This window comes from Gymnoscopelus microlampas (genome assembly GCF_963454915.1).
Source record: "Gymnoscopelus microlampas genome assembly, chromosome: 13".
Classification (NCBI taxonomy): Eukaryota; Metazoa; Chordata; class Actinopteri; order Myctophiformes; family Myctophidae; genus Gymnoscopelus; species Gymnoscopelus microlampas.
This window is the reverse complement of record NC_139950.1, coordinates 36015814-36032184: the sequence shown is the minus strand read 5'-3', so window position 1 is coordinate 36032184 and position 16371 is coordinate 36015814. Positions and strand designations below refer to the sequence as shown.

At 42.7% G+C, this 16371-nt stretch overlaps 1 protein-coding gene across 2 annotated transcripts in view; it reads right to left on the bottom strand.

Annotated features, from left to right (window-relative positions):
• itsn1 (intersectin 1 (SH3 domain protein)) overlaps positions 1 to 16371 on the bottom strand; it is a 62795-nt gene that overhangs the window by 10478 nt on the left and 35946 nt on the right. For both annotated transcript variants that reach the window (XM_084077032.1, XM_084077033.1), the window contains 5 exons: positions 12007 to 12179; positions 11286 to 11331; positions 9967 to 10088; positions 9719 to 9842; positions 8506 to 8700 (listed from right to left, as the gene is read on the bottom strand). In XM_084077032.1, coding sequence (XP_083933158.1) covers positions 8506 to 8700; positions 9719 to 9842; positions 9967 to 10088; positions 11286 to 11331; positions 12007 to 12179 — 660 coding nt within the window. The remainder of the gene's footprint in view (positions 1 to 8505; positions 8701 to 9718; positions 9843 to 9966; positions 10089 to 11285; positions 11332 to 12006; positions 12180 to 16371) is intronic.

The following is a 16371-nucleotide window of genomic DNA, read 5'->3' as shown; positions in this document are numbered from 1 at the left end:
AGACATGATCATCCATGTGTGTCTGAGAGCAATGCACGCACCCATGTGTGTGTGTGTGTGTGTGTGTGTGTGTGTGCGAGCAACAGCGATGGAAGAAGTACTCACATTTTTTACTTAAGTAAAAGTAGCAATACCATATTGTAGAAATAGTCTGTTGCAAGTACAAGTTCGTTATTCAAAATTTACTTGAGTAAAAGTACAAAATAATTCGCATCAAAATATACTTAAAGTACCAAAAGTAAAATAACTCATTATGCAGAAGGTCCCATTTCACAACTGTAACACTGGCGAGCAATGCATAACATGATGTATATGTGTGCCCATATGTGTGTCTGTGAGCGATGCACATGCGTTTGAGTAACGAGGCTGGCAGACTCCAGTCTGTCTCAGAGTGTTTAATCATTACGACCAATCAGATTTTCTCAATCAAAGTTTCCACCAATAAAAACTCCGGACATCTTTTTGTATCAAAGCTAGCGATTGTGGTCTAACATTCTGTACATTTCACCCATTCATTCAAGTAATCCGTTACGTTCCTTTGTCTATCCATCCGTCCACTCTATATTGGTCATTCATTCATTCATTCATTTGTTCATTCACTCGAACACACATACACACACAGTCAGTCATTCACTCTTACACCAAGTGCAGTCTTGTTACATTTGGCTTGGCTGTTCATCCATCCATTCATTAGATTTGCAATTAATAACCATGTAAAGCATCAATTACCATAATCATTCATTAGTTTTGACTATAGATCATACATAATTGTTTTAACTGACCAGACCATAGCCATACCATAGACCATGCTTAGAGTCTATGAATGTATATTAAAAACGGTAAAATATGCTACATTAATGTCAATCTTCTAGCTCGCTTGCATCATAAAATCATTCTACTGTATATATTACTGTAAAGGTTGGACAGCAATGCGACCCTTCCATTTGCATGAATATGCGTCCACAAATTAAAACTGTATTCAGATGAACAAAATAGCAGCAAATGGGAGCTACAACATAATATTTAACATAAACCCAAGTGGTGTCCAGTATGGCTGTGGTCTTGGTGGTTCCATGTTCTAATCTCAAGAACAGCAGCTAGCTGACTGGGAGTTGGCTAGACCAGCGGTTAGAAAACTCTTAGCCCAATACACCAACTTTACAAATAAATTCTCTCATCTTAGGACATTAAAACGTGCAATTACCGGCACCCCCCTTTTTGTCTCTCGACTCAAGCCAAAGTTTAATAACCACTGGCCAATGTTTACTGCCCAATCAGAGAACTTCACCTTCAATACTGATACTCTGAGGAGCCAATGGGATTGAAGCAGGTTAATAATAGTTCTATTGCTTGTTGTATAAAAAGCTGCGTAGTTCATTATTCCATTCATTGTTTGTATTTTCAAAAGTAAACATTAAAATCACAATACTGTCGTCTGGAAAAAAAGAAAAGAAAAAAAACAAAACAAAAAAACCTAAAACAACAACAATGAAATACAAATCTGATATGGCAAACACTAATAATACTTAACTAGTCTGTTGCTATGGGAACAGATACAAGGGTGGGTCTGGAAAAGCTACACCGTGGGTGTAAATTACCATGGTAACTCATACCATATATTGCTGAGGATGGGTGCTTTGTCCATCTGTAACTGTACCAGTCTCTGTCAGTGCACACATGAATCTACTGGTCTTTTGTGTCTTTGTCCAGCTATCCTGTCTGTCCGTCTTGCGATGGCTATTAAAAACATAACATGGCTAGTACATCTGCTATTTTTGAACATGTATTTAAAATCTTGAAAGTGTGAGAACTATTGATTTAGAAGGCATTTGTAGAATTGGACTCAGGTCTTCATGGGTTAAAGGAGGTGAGAAAAGTGCAGCTAATATGTGGGTCTTTTTTTTATCGTGTCAGCTCATTCCATCTGTGTTCAAAATACTACTGTGGGTTTATAAGGCATTGAATGGTTTTTAGGGCCAATATACACATGACCTTGTGCTATATCATGAAGCATCCAGACCTCAATCAAAAATAGACGTGGAGACGCAGCGTTCAGTTTTTATGCACCAAATATCTGGAACAAACTCCCAGAAAACTGAAGGTCTGCTACAATTATTTTTTTAGCTTTGATTTAAAAAGGACTGTTTGCCGCTGCCTTTTATTGAGATATTTTTTTTAATCATTCTTCTGCACTGTAATTTTTGTGTCTTAACTTTGTTTTAATTCTACTTAATTTTATTATATTCAAATGTCCTTTCATAATGTATTTATTCTGTCAGTCGTGATGTCTTAATGCTTCACGTTTTATGCAAAGCACTTTGAATTGCCTTGTTGAAATGTGCAATACAAATAAACTTGCCTTGCGTGAATAAACGACAAGTGTGATAACCCTTTGGCCGTAATAACAGTCTACATATTGTTATCCTTAGATCTATACCATGTGAGTGTCTTGATGTTTTTATGTACTGATGATTATGACTGTTGCAATTGTCTCACTGTCTTGTCCTTTCTTTGTTTTCTTTTTCATGAGTTCTAAACCATATAGATCAAAGTCTTTTGTTTACTTTCAAGCAAGGGTATAACAATTCACAAGTCACAGTTTGGTATGTACCTCGCTAATGTTACATTTTGGTGCAATTCCAGTATAAAGAACGGTAATGATAAAAATGATCATGCTGCTTTAATCATGGGCACCCGGGTCACTCTATTCAACTGACATATTGTGAATTTGGTCACGCCAGTCTAGTGTGGCTGGCTGACTGTGGAACAGGAGGACCCCCCCCCCCCTATTTTTTTAGGGGTATGTCTATGTCTTATGTTGTCTGTGGATTATTTATTTAAATCAATAAGAATTTTCTTTTTAAAAAGAGGGGAAAAAAGGAGAGAGCACAATGTGCTTAACAGAGACAGACAATTCTCTCTCTAGTCCAGTCACAAGTGTTGCACCATAAATCTCTGGAAATGCACACACAGAAGTATGTACATTTCCAACTAGGTCCTGCATTGGATGTTGCTTTATTTGCTTCAGCGAAATGTTGCAATTGGTTGCAATTGTTGAATATATTATGTTCAACATATGTGTATTGCTCTTCACATTGCTTAGGGTGTACATGTAGATCAATCGCGCCTTTACATCGACTTAGTAGTATAATATCAAATCGCTTCACAGACAAGAAAATCACATTGCATCCGTTGTGAATGTACATTAAGTATTGGGAAAAATAGTCTGTTTTTGGAAAAATAAACTCATTATATTTTGTATGTATAATTTATAATTCAATAGCAGCATTATTAAATGAATACATTTTTAAGCAAAACAATAACCAAAAACGTCTAACATGTTCACTTGTGAGGGGTAACTGTCGGAAATCACCTCAACTGATGAATTTACAAAACAAGTGATTTAATGCAACTACAGCTGTGATCAGTCACTTCACAGCAGGTGTACACGCGACTAACTAAACGCAGCAGCATATTTATTTATGGCAAAAGCTGATGTGAGGAGGGATTCATTAATACTTATGGACACCCCATGGTGTAAAAAATACCGGCACTTTGCTTTTTTCAAGATTGAGAATCATTTATGAATTTGCAAACATGCTAAAGACGCTGGTTTAACTATCTGCCTTAGCTTCTAACATTTCATAATGATGAACACCCGGGCGGCCAGAATGACTGAGTGCAAATTAGCCAAAGCAGCACAAATATATATATATAATATATATATTATGTTGAGATGTTTCCGTTATTTTCAGCGGTGCATGGTCAGGAACTGTAAAAAGCTTACATAAGATGTTTTGTCAGTTTATAAAACAGCGGTCCTTAGAATAATATGTTTTAAGTTGAACAGAGTAGAAACCAGATGAGTTGGGGATGAAGGCACATCGTTCTGCACCGGCTTTATAGTACCAAGTCTGTGTCTGTGAAACGTCATTGTCCCGTCCTCGGCCTCTTTCACCCTTACCCCCCCAACACAGTGACAGCATCTCATCGTCATAGCAACAGACAAAACAATAAAACATGTAAACAAAAATAACAACAACGGAGCATAAAACGGTTCATTTAAAGTTAATACATAATTCAGAATAATTAACTACTATGGATAAAAAACATTGTGTGAAGAGATATGTGTGGTTGCGTGTATGTCTGGGTATGTGATCCCTTCACACTGTTAAAAGTCACGTGCATTTTCCAAACTCTGTACCATGTATATATTTTTTCATGTGTTTAGTGTCTGTGTGTGAGCGTGGCATTTGGTTAGCTGGTATGCTAAGCACTTGTAGCATTGGCTTTAAATATTTTCGTCCTGAGCCTCAGACTGAGTCACATTCCATATCGTTGCTGTCTGGCGGAAACCTCATATGTCCAAAACCATTTACTTTTCAGGAAATTCCAAAATAGCAAAAAATAGCAGAACTACAAGCTCATAGCGTGGCGCGATGCGGCGCGTTTTGAGCATGTAGTTCTGCTATTTTTGCGTGACAATGTAGTATGAAGAAGTAGGGCATTCATTTACGAAAAAAAACTAAAACAAACATAGAAAGTTAAAACATGGAGATACAAGGTTTCTGACCAATAGCAACGATAGACCTGCTCCCTTCATTGTCACGGCAGCACCAGTGATCTGCAGGGAAACATCGAAGGGAACGGCACTCTGGATTGAAACTCAGCCCGTAGCTGCTGCGGGACACATCTCAATACTGCCTTACTTCCTCTCCTCTCTCCTTGACGTTTCCCCTCTCCTCCTCGTCTCCCCTAGAGCTCCCGTCTCCTCCACAGCCATTTTGTGAAGGCAGAGGACAGGAGAGGACAGGAGGGTAGAGGAGGTGAAGAAACGGATAGAGATATATGAGGAGCGAGGACAGGACAAGAGAAGAATAGAATGGAGCAGAGCAGAGCAGTCTTTGGCATTGAGATTTGCCCTCCAGCAGATTGTGAGGGGAGGCACAGAGGAGAGAGTGGAGGAGGGAATAAAAAAAGACTTCAACATTGAGACTTGTCCTCCAGCAGATAGTGGGTCTTTCTGTGAAGCTGTGGGAGGGGGGGTAAGGGTTAGTGAGGGGATGAGATGGAGCCAGCGCTTTGACTGACATGGTGAATGAAGCTGCTGAACCAATGGGAGCGGGGGTTAGAGAGAGGGGGTGGGGGGTGGGGCTAAGCTACTGATTCTATGACAGGATCTCCCAGAAAGCCACAAAATGACCCACTATCCACTTTTACCACGCTAGGATAGGGCTGGCTGTGTGTGCGTGTGTGTGTGTGTGTGTGTTTGCATGTTAGAGAGAGTTTGTGTATCAACGTGTGTCTGTAGGTATACAGTCAATGTGTTTCCAGTCAAGCAACTGCATGTTAAATCAGTCCAATCTGTGAGAAAGGAGGACAATTAGTCCCTTCTCCTCTTTTGCTCTGCGTCAATCTCCTCCTCTCCTCTGCACCCTGCTTTCCTTCCTCATCTAAAATGTGGAAGGAGCCGACCTTCCAAATTGTTCAAACAGTGATAGACGATGAGAGGGAGGGGAGAGAGGAGGAAACACGAGACGGGAAATAAAGAGGAGAGAGGCCAGGAGAGGAGAAGAGAGGCCAGGGGTAGAGAGGAGAAGAGGAGAGAGGAGGATGATGAGAGGAGCAGTGACTCTATTGCTCTCCCTCCTGTTGCAGGTTTGGAGCCAGAGCCTTAAATAAACACGAGTTTGGCCATGTCCAGTCTAAGCCATGCATAGACAGAGTTTGGCCAACATTGGGCTTTTAACATTACAGTCTGTCTGTCTCTCTGGCTTCTATTGGTGGAGTCGCCATTTCCTGGTCATGTGACCTCTTGCTGCTGTCCCATTGGTTGAGTGGCCTAGTGGGCGTGGCCTAGTGGGTCTCTTTGAGGGCTTTGAGGAGAGGGGGGTTCTGGGTAATGATATGATCCTAGAGAGAGGACGACAACAACAACATCAACAAAAACAACTAAACAAAACAACAACAACAACAAATTGGGTGCTAGGTGGGCGGAGCGTGCAGCAAGGCAGGAAGTGTGGAGGTGTGGTCTACTCTAGCATAGAACTAGAGGGTCTAGAGAGGACAACAAGCTGCTGTCAGGTTGACTTTCACTGGACACAGCCTCTGTTTGTAGCCCCAGAATGTCTCACGTAAAGCAAAAATGACACTTTGCCAGAGGTTTGGGTTGTGTAGTTACCTTCCCATGATGCGACTCCAAATATCGGTGAGATATCTTCAGTACTTACTCCATACAACCATAATAACCTCCCCATTGACATACATTGCAAGGTGAAACAGGTCTCAAAGTGGATTCTGACGATGTATAACATTACAAAACCAGACTCCACATTTTTATTATTACTTTTTAAATAAAGATGTTAACTTCTTGTTGATTTTACTATATGAAGATCCAGACCCAGTTCCGTTCCGGATTTTCTTCCTAATCAAACAGTAAAATAAACAGGAAGTTGACATAAAAACACGAGTTGGGCGTTGCAATGTTGTACTATAGTATAGAGAACAGAAGTCTGACATCACTGCCGCTAGAGGGCGCCATCCCCCTGGGTCACTATTATTTTTTGTATTGGAATTCACACAAATCTTAGATTGCGTCATATAAGAACTGCGTTCCAAAAATAAACAAATCACCCTGGAGATTTTACTCACATGGATATGAAGCATCAACTGATAGTGAAAAGGTACACATTTATCCAAAGAGTAAGAACTTTTTTTTTTCTCCAAACACAGACGTTATCAAATGTAACTCAATAATATCATAAACGACACAGTCACATACCTGACAAAATCACAGGGGCGATTTGTTTATTTTTGGCACATAGTTCTTATATGACGCGATGTAAGATTTGTCTATGGGAATTCCAATACAAAACATAACTGGTGACCCAGGGGTAGTGGGAGTGATGTCAGGATAAGAGTGACTTTGACCAGTCTCACCCACCAATGAAAGTCAATAGGGACTAACAATAGGGAATAGGGATTATGAATTATTGAAGATATCTCACCAATATTTGGAGTTACATCATGGCAAGGTTACCTTCACAACCAAACCTCTACCAAAGTGTAATATTGTGATAATTGACAATTTAATCAAAACCCATTTATATATCTTCTCATAATATGATATATTGATTTGTATGCTTAATTTATACTCCGTAGTATGATTATGTCATGCCAGAAATAGCCGATCTACAAGCTCGGCAAGGTGAGCTCATTTGGGCATGCGACACCACCGTAGGACAAAGTATAAATCAGGCTTTACACACCCATCTGTCCCCGCTGACAATGCACTCACTGTCAAGAAATGTCAAAAGGCAACTTGGCCAATTTGTAACCAGACTCGTATCATTGTATAGTGAGGAGGATGTACTGTATCAAAGTCAGACATTACACTTCCCAATGAATTGTGTCTCTTGAGAGCTCACCCTCTCTAGCTTCTGGCAAAATGCCTCCAGCCTTAATGAAGTGTGGTTCTTTACATAAGCTGCCAGTGTTTTGTCAGTGCCTCGAGAGTGAGTTCTCAAGATCACTGAACACACTGATTAGTTATTATGTCAGAATTTCACAGTAATTCTCCTTACAATACAACGACCGGATCAGGGTAAAAGAAAGCAATGTTGCTTTATAACTTTGGAGACAAACGGCTAGCATCGGACCCAAAAAATAAATAAAAAAAAGATAATTCCTTTTAACAGGTCGTTCATGAAAGTCCTTGCGGTCTTGTTTCCAATGAGAACCTGTGAGCAATTAGGGGTTAAGAGTCTTGCTCAGGGACAAATTTCATTTCATCGACACATATGCTGGCCTGGCCTGGAATCGAACCTGGGGCAACCAGGGCCTCTGGCTCCCTAGAAGGGCTCACTAACCACTCAGCTATGGCCGCCCCTAAATGCCAGATGTTTGGGTCCGATGCCGATCCCGATCATGGAGAGTGCTAGCCCACCGATTACCGATGTTTTGACTCATATTGTGTATTAAAAAACCCAGTTAAATTTCTAATCAATATGAAAAGCTTCAATAAGAAAGTCTCTGTACAGCATCAACAGTAAAACTGTCCAGTAGAGTCCACTCTAGAAACTCTAGTCTATGGTGGATCATGCTGAAAGGAACACATGCAGGGAGAGTGGGGCGCACACACACACATACATACATTCACACACATTCGCACGAACACACACAAAAAACATTTGCATGTACATACACAACACACGTGCACGCACACAACACACCACGCAGATGTGGCATGTGATCGGGAGGGTATCAAAGAGGCCCGTAGGGGTGTTAGGGTGAAGGTTGTTAGGTCAAAACAACCAAAGGGCAAAGGTTAGGAGAGGGACAGCATCTCCACACCTGGCTCTGGGGAGCGTGTGTGCGTGTTTGTATGAGACAGTGCTGGTGCTGGTGTGTGCTCCTGATGCATGTGTGTGTGTCATGACGTGTTTTAACATCCATGTATTGAGTGACGTGCTGGGGCTGGATGGTGTCTTATGTGCGCGTACTCACACTGCGTGCTTGGGTCAGTATCCGTGGTCAATTTGACGTAGTTGCTAGGGAACAGCCCCTCGCGTCCGTTGAGCTCTCCTTTCCACCAATCACAGTCGTCCTTGCTGAGCACCGTGATCACCTGACCCTTCAGGAAGGCCAGCTCGTCGTCGTTCTGTGCCACGTAGTCGTACATGCCGATCACCTGACACAGCGCTATAATGATAAATGTAGAGAGTTACACAGTAAAATCTGACCCGTAATGATCCATGCGTTCCATTTGTACAAATCTAAGATAAATTCATACTTTTAAAGTGTATGTGCTCTAGAGCTGGTCAATAAGAATCAAAATCAGTAAATTCCCTGAATCAAACTCAGCAGTAAACCTAGATACTGAAATTAGGCTTCTGAATAGCACAGGTTAAAGAGAAAGCAATGGAGAGATGTTGTTTTTGCTGAGTCATTGTCCTTGACACGGTTGAGGGATACAGTGGAAATATACATCTCAATATTGATTTTTCTTCCCCCCCCCATAGAATTTGATATTTGCCCAATGCCCAGGCCAAGTGGCAGCATGTGGCTCAGGAGGTAGAGCGGCTGTCTGAGAACCGTAAGGTCTCCGGTTTGATCACCGGCTCCTCCGGCTTTGTGTCTGTAATGTCCCTGAGTAAAACACTTACCCCCTAACTGCTCCCCATTTGCTGGGCTGGGTCATTAAAGTAATGTTTAAATTGTTTTTAACTAAAAGGGAGTAAGGAGTATCTGGTCTCCCTCATGGAGCTACTTGCGGATTATACCAGGGTCAGTCCTCCCTTAGGTGAACACGCACTGACCCTCTGCACCTTAATCCCCATGTATAACGCACAAACTTTTTTTGTTTTTTCTTTTTTATTATTGCGCTCTTTTTTCTCTCTAAGCACCTTAGCGTCTATACGTATATCATGCACAGTATACATACATTGCTGCTATGCTCAGGCACCTTAGTTTGTCTCTTATCTCAGGTACTTTGTAAATATGTAGATAACTTGTTTTTGGCCTTCTATTGTTCTCTTGTTGATCTCCTTCCCACTTGCCCCCTACCCCTCTTCTTTTTCTCTCTCCCCACTCTTCTTTCTACGGAATCTAACGTTCTGATGGGAGTGATGTACAAAAACAAATTTCACCCACTTTTTTACCTTGTAAACCTGTGATGTGACAATAAACCTGATTCTGATTCTGATTCTGGTGTGTATACCTGTGTTGGGAGGGGCCAGTTTAGGCGGAGTGGGCTCAGTGGGTGTGGTCTTGCTGGTGCTGGGGCTCAGCAGTTTGACATAATTGGCTGGAAACCAGCCTATCTGACGCTTTTTTCCTCGGGCCTGTGTTAATCACAATACGACAGTGAGTCAAGTTATGGTCAATACTACGTGACTTATTCATACAAATTTCAAAGCGGAGTCACTTTCAGTCATATTCATGCATCAATCATGTATGCAAGTTTACCTGGAGTTCCCCTTCCCACCAACCCCCAGGGTTTTTTTTCCTGATGAGAATGAGCTGTCCTGGAGCCAATGTCAGCTGCTCTGCTCCTGTAGCGCTATAGGGGGCGATCACCTGGGCTATCTCTGGTTGAGAGACACAGAACCAATGAGAGGTTGAGAGTTGGTCATCATCATACTGGTATTGCAAAGTAGCGCAGTAAATGTTAGTAGCCTTGGTATGGTAGTGCTATGTATTGCTTGCCTATGGGCTGTCTGGTAATCTTGCTGTCTTTCCTTGGTAATTCGCCTCAAAAGCGATGCAGTTCCAAACAGGATTCATGTGCCGTTTTCTGGCCATTCTGAACAAAAGTCAAGCGAAATCGTGCGAGAAATAGATTGAAAGAGGAAACGCAATATTAACTGACTTTTGTCCAGAACTCTGTCTCAAATTTCTCTGCATACTTATCTTCAGCAAGGTGACCCCGTGACAAGACTCAAACTATTTTCAAGTGGAGCGAACGAAATGAGGCAGGGTTCGTGGGCGTTGTGTGTGTTGCTGTCGGAGCCAGACTTTTCCAAAGAAGTGTCATAAGCCAAATTCCAATGCCTTAATTTCTGCTCACATCGCACTCCGTCCTCCAGTGTGACCCGGATATCATTAGTGTCCCAAATGTTACTTTGCTTTTGGACGAGCTGAGAGTCAGTAGAGAGGAGGCTTCCCAAGCCGCTTGTAGCGACAAGCAGCGAGTGTACATCAAGTGTCAACATCAGCCTGTTTCTTGTCAACCCGTCTGAAGTGTTGACTGACTATCTGTTTTGTTATTGGACGGACCGTGAAAGTGTCCCACTTGATTAAACTGGAAGAGATACTGAAGTGCATTTAGATGCAGTGCACGAGTGTGGAAGTTGGAGTATTGGAATTTGGCAATAAGGGAACACACCGCAAACACAAATAACACTTCCAGTTGTACACGTCAAAGTAAAACCCACACTGATGCAATTTAATTTAATGAAGTTAATTCAAAGTACTGGTGATATTTATCACAACAGTAACGTAAATGTTATGCTTTTGTTATGCTGATTCTCACTTTTGCTACATTGTCCACCGATATTTCAGGATGCTAAGGAGTCACCTGACTAATATTCTTGTCTCCGTTTGGTAGATGACAAACCATTGCCAGCAAGGATTACTTTCTCATCAAGAGTGAGTAAATATTAAACCCATATATCGTTTTGAGCAACAAAAAAACAACTTTAGAGACCTTTAGAGTTGGAAAAGAGTTTGTTTGTGTGGTGGTAGTTAACTGTAGTTAATCGTGCCAAGCGCGACTGACGGCTTACCTGGTTTCTTCCCCAGACTGCCAGTCTTCCCTGCTGGTCCCAAACACTAGAGAGAGAGGCATAAAATGAGAATTGGTTGTGTACAAATCTTGTAGAATTAGACCAAAATAGCAAGTTGTTACCCATACTAAACAAATGCTGCATTCCAAATCAATAGCAATAACTGCCAGGCCATATTGCCATTATATTGATTGATTGAATATTTTATTAGATCGGTACAGACACACATTTGGGCTAAAAGGATAACACAAAATAGTCCTGGGGAAATATCACAGCTAAGGGGAATTGTTCCCACAACCCTCTTAGCTGGAAAAACCCCTTAGCTGTAATGACAAAATATACCATGGCCTGCCATAAGTTATTTCTTTATTCACACAGTTACCAAATATGGACACTAGTCTGTGATTCAAGGAAGACTTGCAAGACTACATTAGAGACTGTCTGCCAAAACCAGGGTTTATGTCCCAACATCAAATCTAACTCTAAATTCTACCCTTGAAATTAAAATGGCTGAGAATCACCGCTGGCGCTGAGCTGTAAAAATCTTCTCTTATGGGGGCCTTAGCATATCTTTTGAAATGGGGGTCCGCAGGCTAATAAGTGTCAATTTGGGGGTCCTTGGCATGAAAAAGGTTGAGAACCACTGCTGTACCTAATCTCTTCTGCTTCAACTCTGGCTGAACTGTACAAGCCCGTCCTGCTCCTAGATGTGTCCCCTCACCTCAGACGCAGAGTCTCGTGGTTTGACGTAATTCGACGGGAAGACGCCGGTCTTGCCCCCGACCACGCCCGTCCACCAGTCCCCTTCCTTCCTGGTCACCATGACGACGTCCCCCTGTTGGAAGCTCAGGTCTCCCTGCTCGCTGCTCTCGTAGGTGTACATGGCTAAGTATTCTGTGCAGACACACAGGGAAGTCAATTACATTCACCTACTGCGTGTGTGTGTGTGTGTGTGTGTGTACCGTCTGTCTGTACCGCAAAGAAGGTTATAACAAACCTAATCTTTTTCACACATAGACCTCAGGCATGGATTGAAGCCACACAAGAACACTACACAGAGATAAAAAAGGCACATTTGCCTGAGGGATGTAGCCTTAAAATGCACTCAGAGGACGGAACCACCACTGTAAACTTTTTCAACTCTGGAAAAGTAACAATCCAGGGGAACAGAACACCCATAGAAAATGACTTCACCAAAATCAGAGAGATGGCACAAAAAAATGGCACTCCAAACAGTACACACATAGCCACACCCACACATCCAGCCACAGTAGAGAGCCCACCCCCACCCCCACAAACCAGTACCACAAAAGGTCACACCATAGAGCCAAACCTGCTTAACAAGTTGGCCGAACAATTCCACAGCTTAGAATATAGACAGGTACAGATGGAACAACAGTTATCAGAGTACAGGCAAGAACAGACAGCTCCCAGGGCCAGTAACAGAAAGGAACAGGAAGAGAGTGAGCTTAAAGCAAAGGTGAAAAGGTTCCAAGACAGTGAGTTGGAACTCAAACAGGAGTTGGTACAGCTACAAGAACATATGGGAAAGGAGATAAGACAGCTAAAGGAAGACATGGGAAAGGAGCTAGAAATGCTAAGAGAAAGACAGGAAAAGGAAATAGGGGCACTCAGGAGAGAGATAGAAAGGCTTGAAAGGGAAGCAACTCCAACCAGCTATCAGCAGGGAGAAATAGCAGATAACCTTGACCAATCAGCGGGACGTCAAAGCCAAGCACTCTCCCAAGAGATCGTTCTCACCCCAACTCAAGAGGACTCACCCCAACCCTCCCCCACTGCCACACCTCCAGGAAACAGCCAGCCACAAAACCCAGAAATTGTACTCCTGACTGACTCAAATGGGAAGTACATTGATGCAAAAAAACTCTTCCCAAAGCACAGAGTTGAACACATCAGATGTCGAAACACAGCACGTGCAATGGAGCTATTGACAAGGGACCGGCTGGGCTCCCCCAGCCACATAATAATCCACACCGGCACAAACGACATATGGTTTCAGGAAGACCACGAGATGGTTACGTCCACCAAGGGAATGATAGAAAAAGCCACCTCAACATTTCCCAACGCAGAAGTAGTCATCTCGGCACTGCTACACAGAGGCGACGTCGAATACGACTACATCAACGCAATCAACACACAGACTTCCAGAATCTGTGCAAGGAAGAATAAGGTCCACTTTGCAGAACACCCAACCCTGGACAAGGGAAGCCTACACGACCAGGTACACATCCGCAAGGCTGACATTCCAACTTTTGCAAAGAGCCTGAAGGACATTGCACTCGACCGCAACCATCCTACAGACACAACACCCTACAAACGCAACCAGCGTGGACAACATCCTACACCCAGAGGACACCGCACTGCACACAGAGGACACTCTACTAGGCGTCACCACCCTTATCAACCTAGCAGACCCTCTCTTAGACACCCCTCCGCTCCATCCAGACCCCATGCCACACAACAAAGCGGCCCACCCACACCCCTGATGCCTATCTTCACTGCTCCACCCAGACCTCATCCCACACACAGCGCACCCACACCACTGATGTCCATTCCATACACTCCTACATCAGCCTCACCACCGCCCACTCTCCCCCTCCCTCTCCAACCATACACATATGCACAGGCGGTGACCAGAGCCATCCCCAGCACACACAGCATAGAGCAGATGTTCAGGGATTTCTACACAGCATGGGCCCAGGGCAGAACCCCTGGAATGTAACAACAATGTGAACAATGGAGTACAAAGCACTCACTATATCATCCTGGAATATACAAGGTTTGAGGTCAACTGCCCTTGGCATCAAAAGCAGAACCCCAGACTTTGCCAAAGAGATTGCAAACATAGACATCATTGTTCTACAAGAAACATGGCACAGAGGGGACAGCCCCACTGGCTGTCCTACTGGCTACAGAGAACTTGTGGTACCATCTACAAAGCTAGCAGGAGTCACCCAGGGAAGGGACTCTGGAGGTATGCTAATATGGTACAAATCAGAACTAGTCCACGCCATTAAGCTAGTCAAAACTGGAACATCTTCCATCTGGCTAGAAATAAACAAGGAACTTACCACAACCGAAAAAAATGTCTACCTGTGTGCCACCTACATCCCCCCAATTGAATCCCCTTACTATACAGAGGACTTTTTCCCCACACTAGAAGAGGATATCAGCCGTTTCCAGGCACACGGTCACATTGTAATTTGTGGAGACCTAAATGCCAGAACAGGACAAGGGCCTGACACCCTCAACACACAGGGAAACAAACACCTACCAGGAGGGGGAAACATCAGCTCCCCAACATGTCCCCCGAGATACAATCACGACAAAACAACGAACAAACATGGGTCACAACTGCTACAGCTCTGTCGCTCACTGGGTCTGTACATTGTTAACGGTAGACTCCGAGGGGACTCCTTCGGTAGATATACATACAGCTCATCCCAGGGAAACAGCTCGGTAGATTACTTTATCACGGACATAAACCTAGCATCGCTCAGAGCCTTCACAGTCAGCCCGCAAACACCCCTGTCAGACCACAACAGAATCACAGCCTATCTAAACAGATCAACACACAGACACAAAGAACAAACGCCAAACAAACTACATACTATAAGAAAACGTTACAAATGGAATGAACATAGCGCAGAAGCTTTCCAAAATGCTATTAGGCAAAAACAAGTCCAATCACAACTGGATCATTTCCTAGAAAAAACCTTTGAAGAAAACAGTGAAAGTGTAAACAGGGCAGTAGAAGGCCTCAATCATATATTTGAACTAACAGCCTCACTAGCAAACTTAAAAGTATCAAACAGGAAAGCCAGAAAAAACGTTGAGAATGACAAATGGTACGATAATGACTGCAATAATCTCAGGAAAAAATTAAGGAAACTATCAAACCAAAAACACAGAGACCCAGACAACCACAACATACGTCTCCAATATGGGGAAACACTGAAACAATACAAAAACACAGTAAGAGAAAAAAGAAATCAACATGTTAGAAACCAACTGCAAGATATCGAAGATTCCATACAGACAAACAGCTTCTGGGAAAACTGGAACAGACTTAATAAGCTAAAACAGGACGAACTACCCATCCAAAATGGAGATATATGGGTGAATCATTTTTCTAGCCTCTTTGGCCCAATCGAGAAGAACAAAGAACAAAAACAAATAAAAGATAAACTACAAAACCTAGAGTCAGCCGTAAAAGACTACCAGAATCCACTAGATTCCCAAATCAACCTAAAAGAACTACAAGACAAAATAAAAACACTTAAAACCAAGAAGGCCTGTGGGGCAGACGGTATTCTAAATGAAATGATAAAATTCACCGACCTCAAATTCCAAATGGCCATACTAAAACTCCTAAATATAGTGCTCAGCTCTGGGATCTTCCCTAGCACATGGAATCAAGGGCTGATAACGCCACTCCACAAAAGTGGAGACAAATATGACCCAAATAACTACCGTGGGATCTGTGTAAACAGCAACCTCGGAAAGATCCTCTGCATGATCCTCAACCACAGAATCCTAAACTTCCTCACAGAAAGCAATGTCCTGAGCAAATCACAAATTGGCTTTCTACCAAAATATCGCACAACAGACCACATTTACACTCTAAACACCCTAATTGACAACCAAATAAACAAAAACAAAAGCAAATTATTCTCCTGCTTTGTCGACTTCAAAAAAGCATTCGATTCAATTTGGCATGAGGGTCTGATGTACAAACTATTGGAAAGTGGCATAGGGGGGAAAACCTATGACATCATAAAATCAATGTACACAAACAACAAATGCGCAGTTAAAATAGGCGAAAAGCACACAGACTTTTTCCCCCAAAGCCGAGGAGTTAGACAGGGATGCAGCCTGAGTCCAACACTCTTCAACATATATATCAACGAGTTAGCAAAAACGTTAGAACAGTCTACAGCTCCAGGCATCCCCTTGGCAAACACAGAAATCAAATGCTTACTTTTCGCAGATGACCTGCTGCTGCTGTCTCCAACCAAGGAAGGACTACAGCAGCAACTTGATCTCCTACACAAATTCTCGCAGA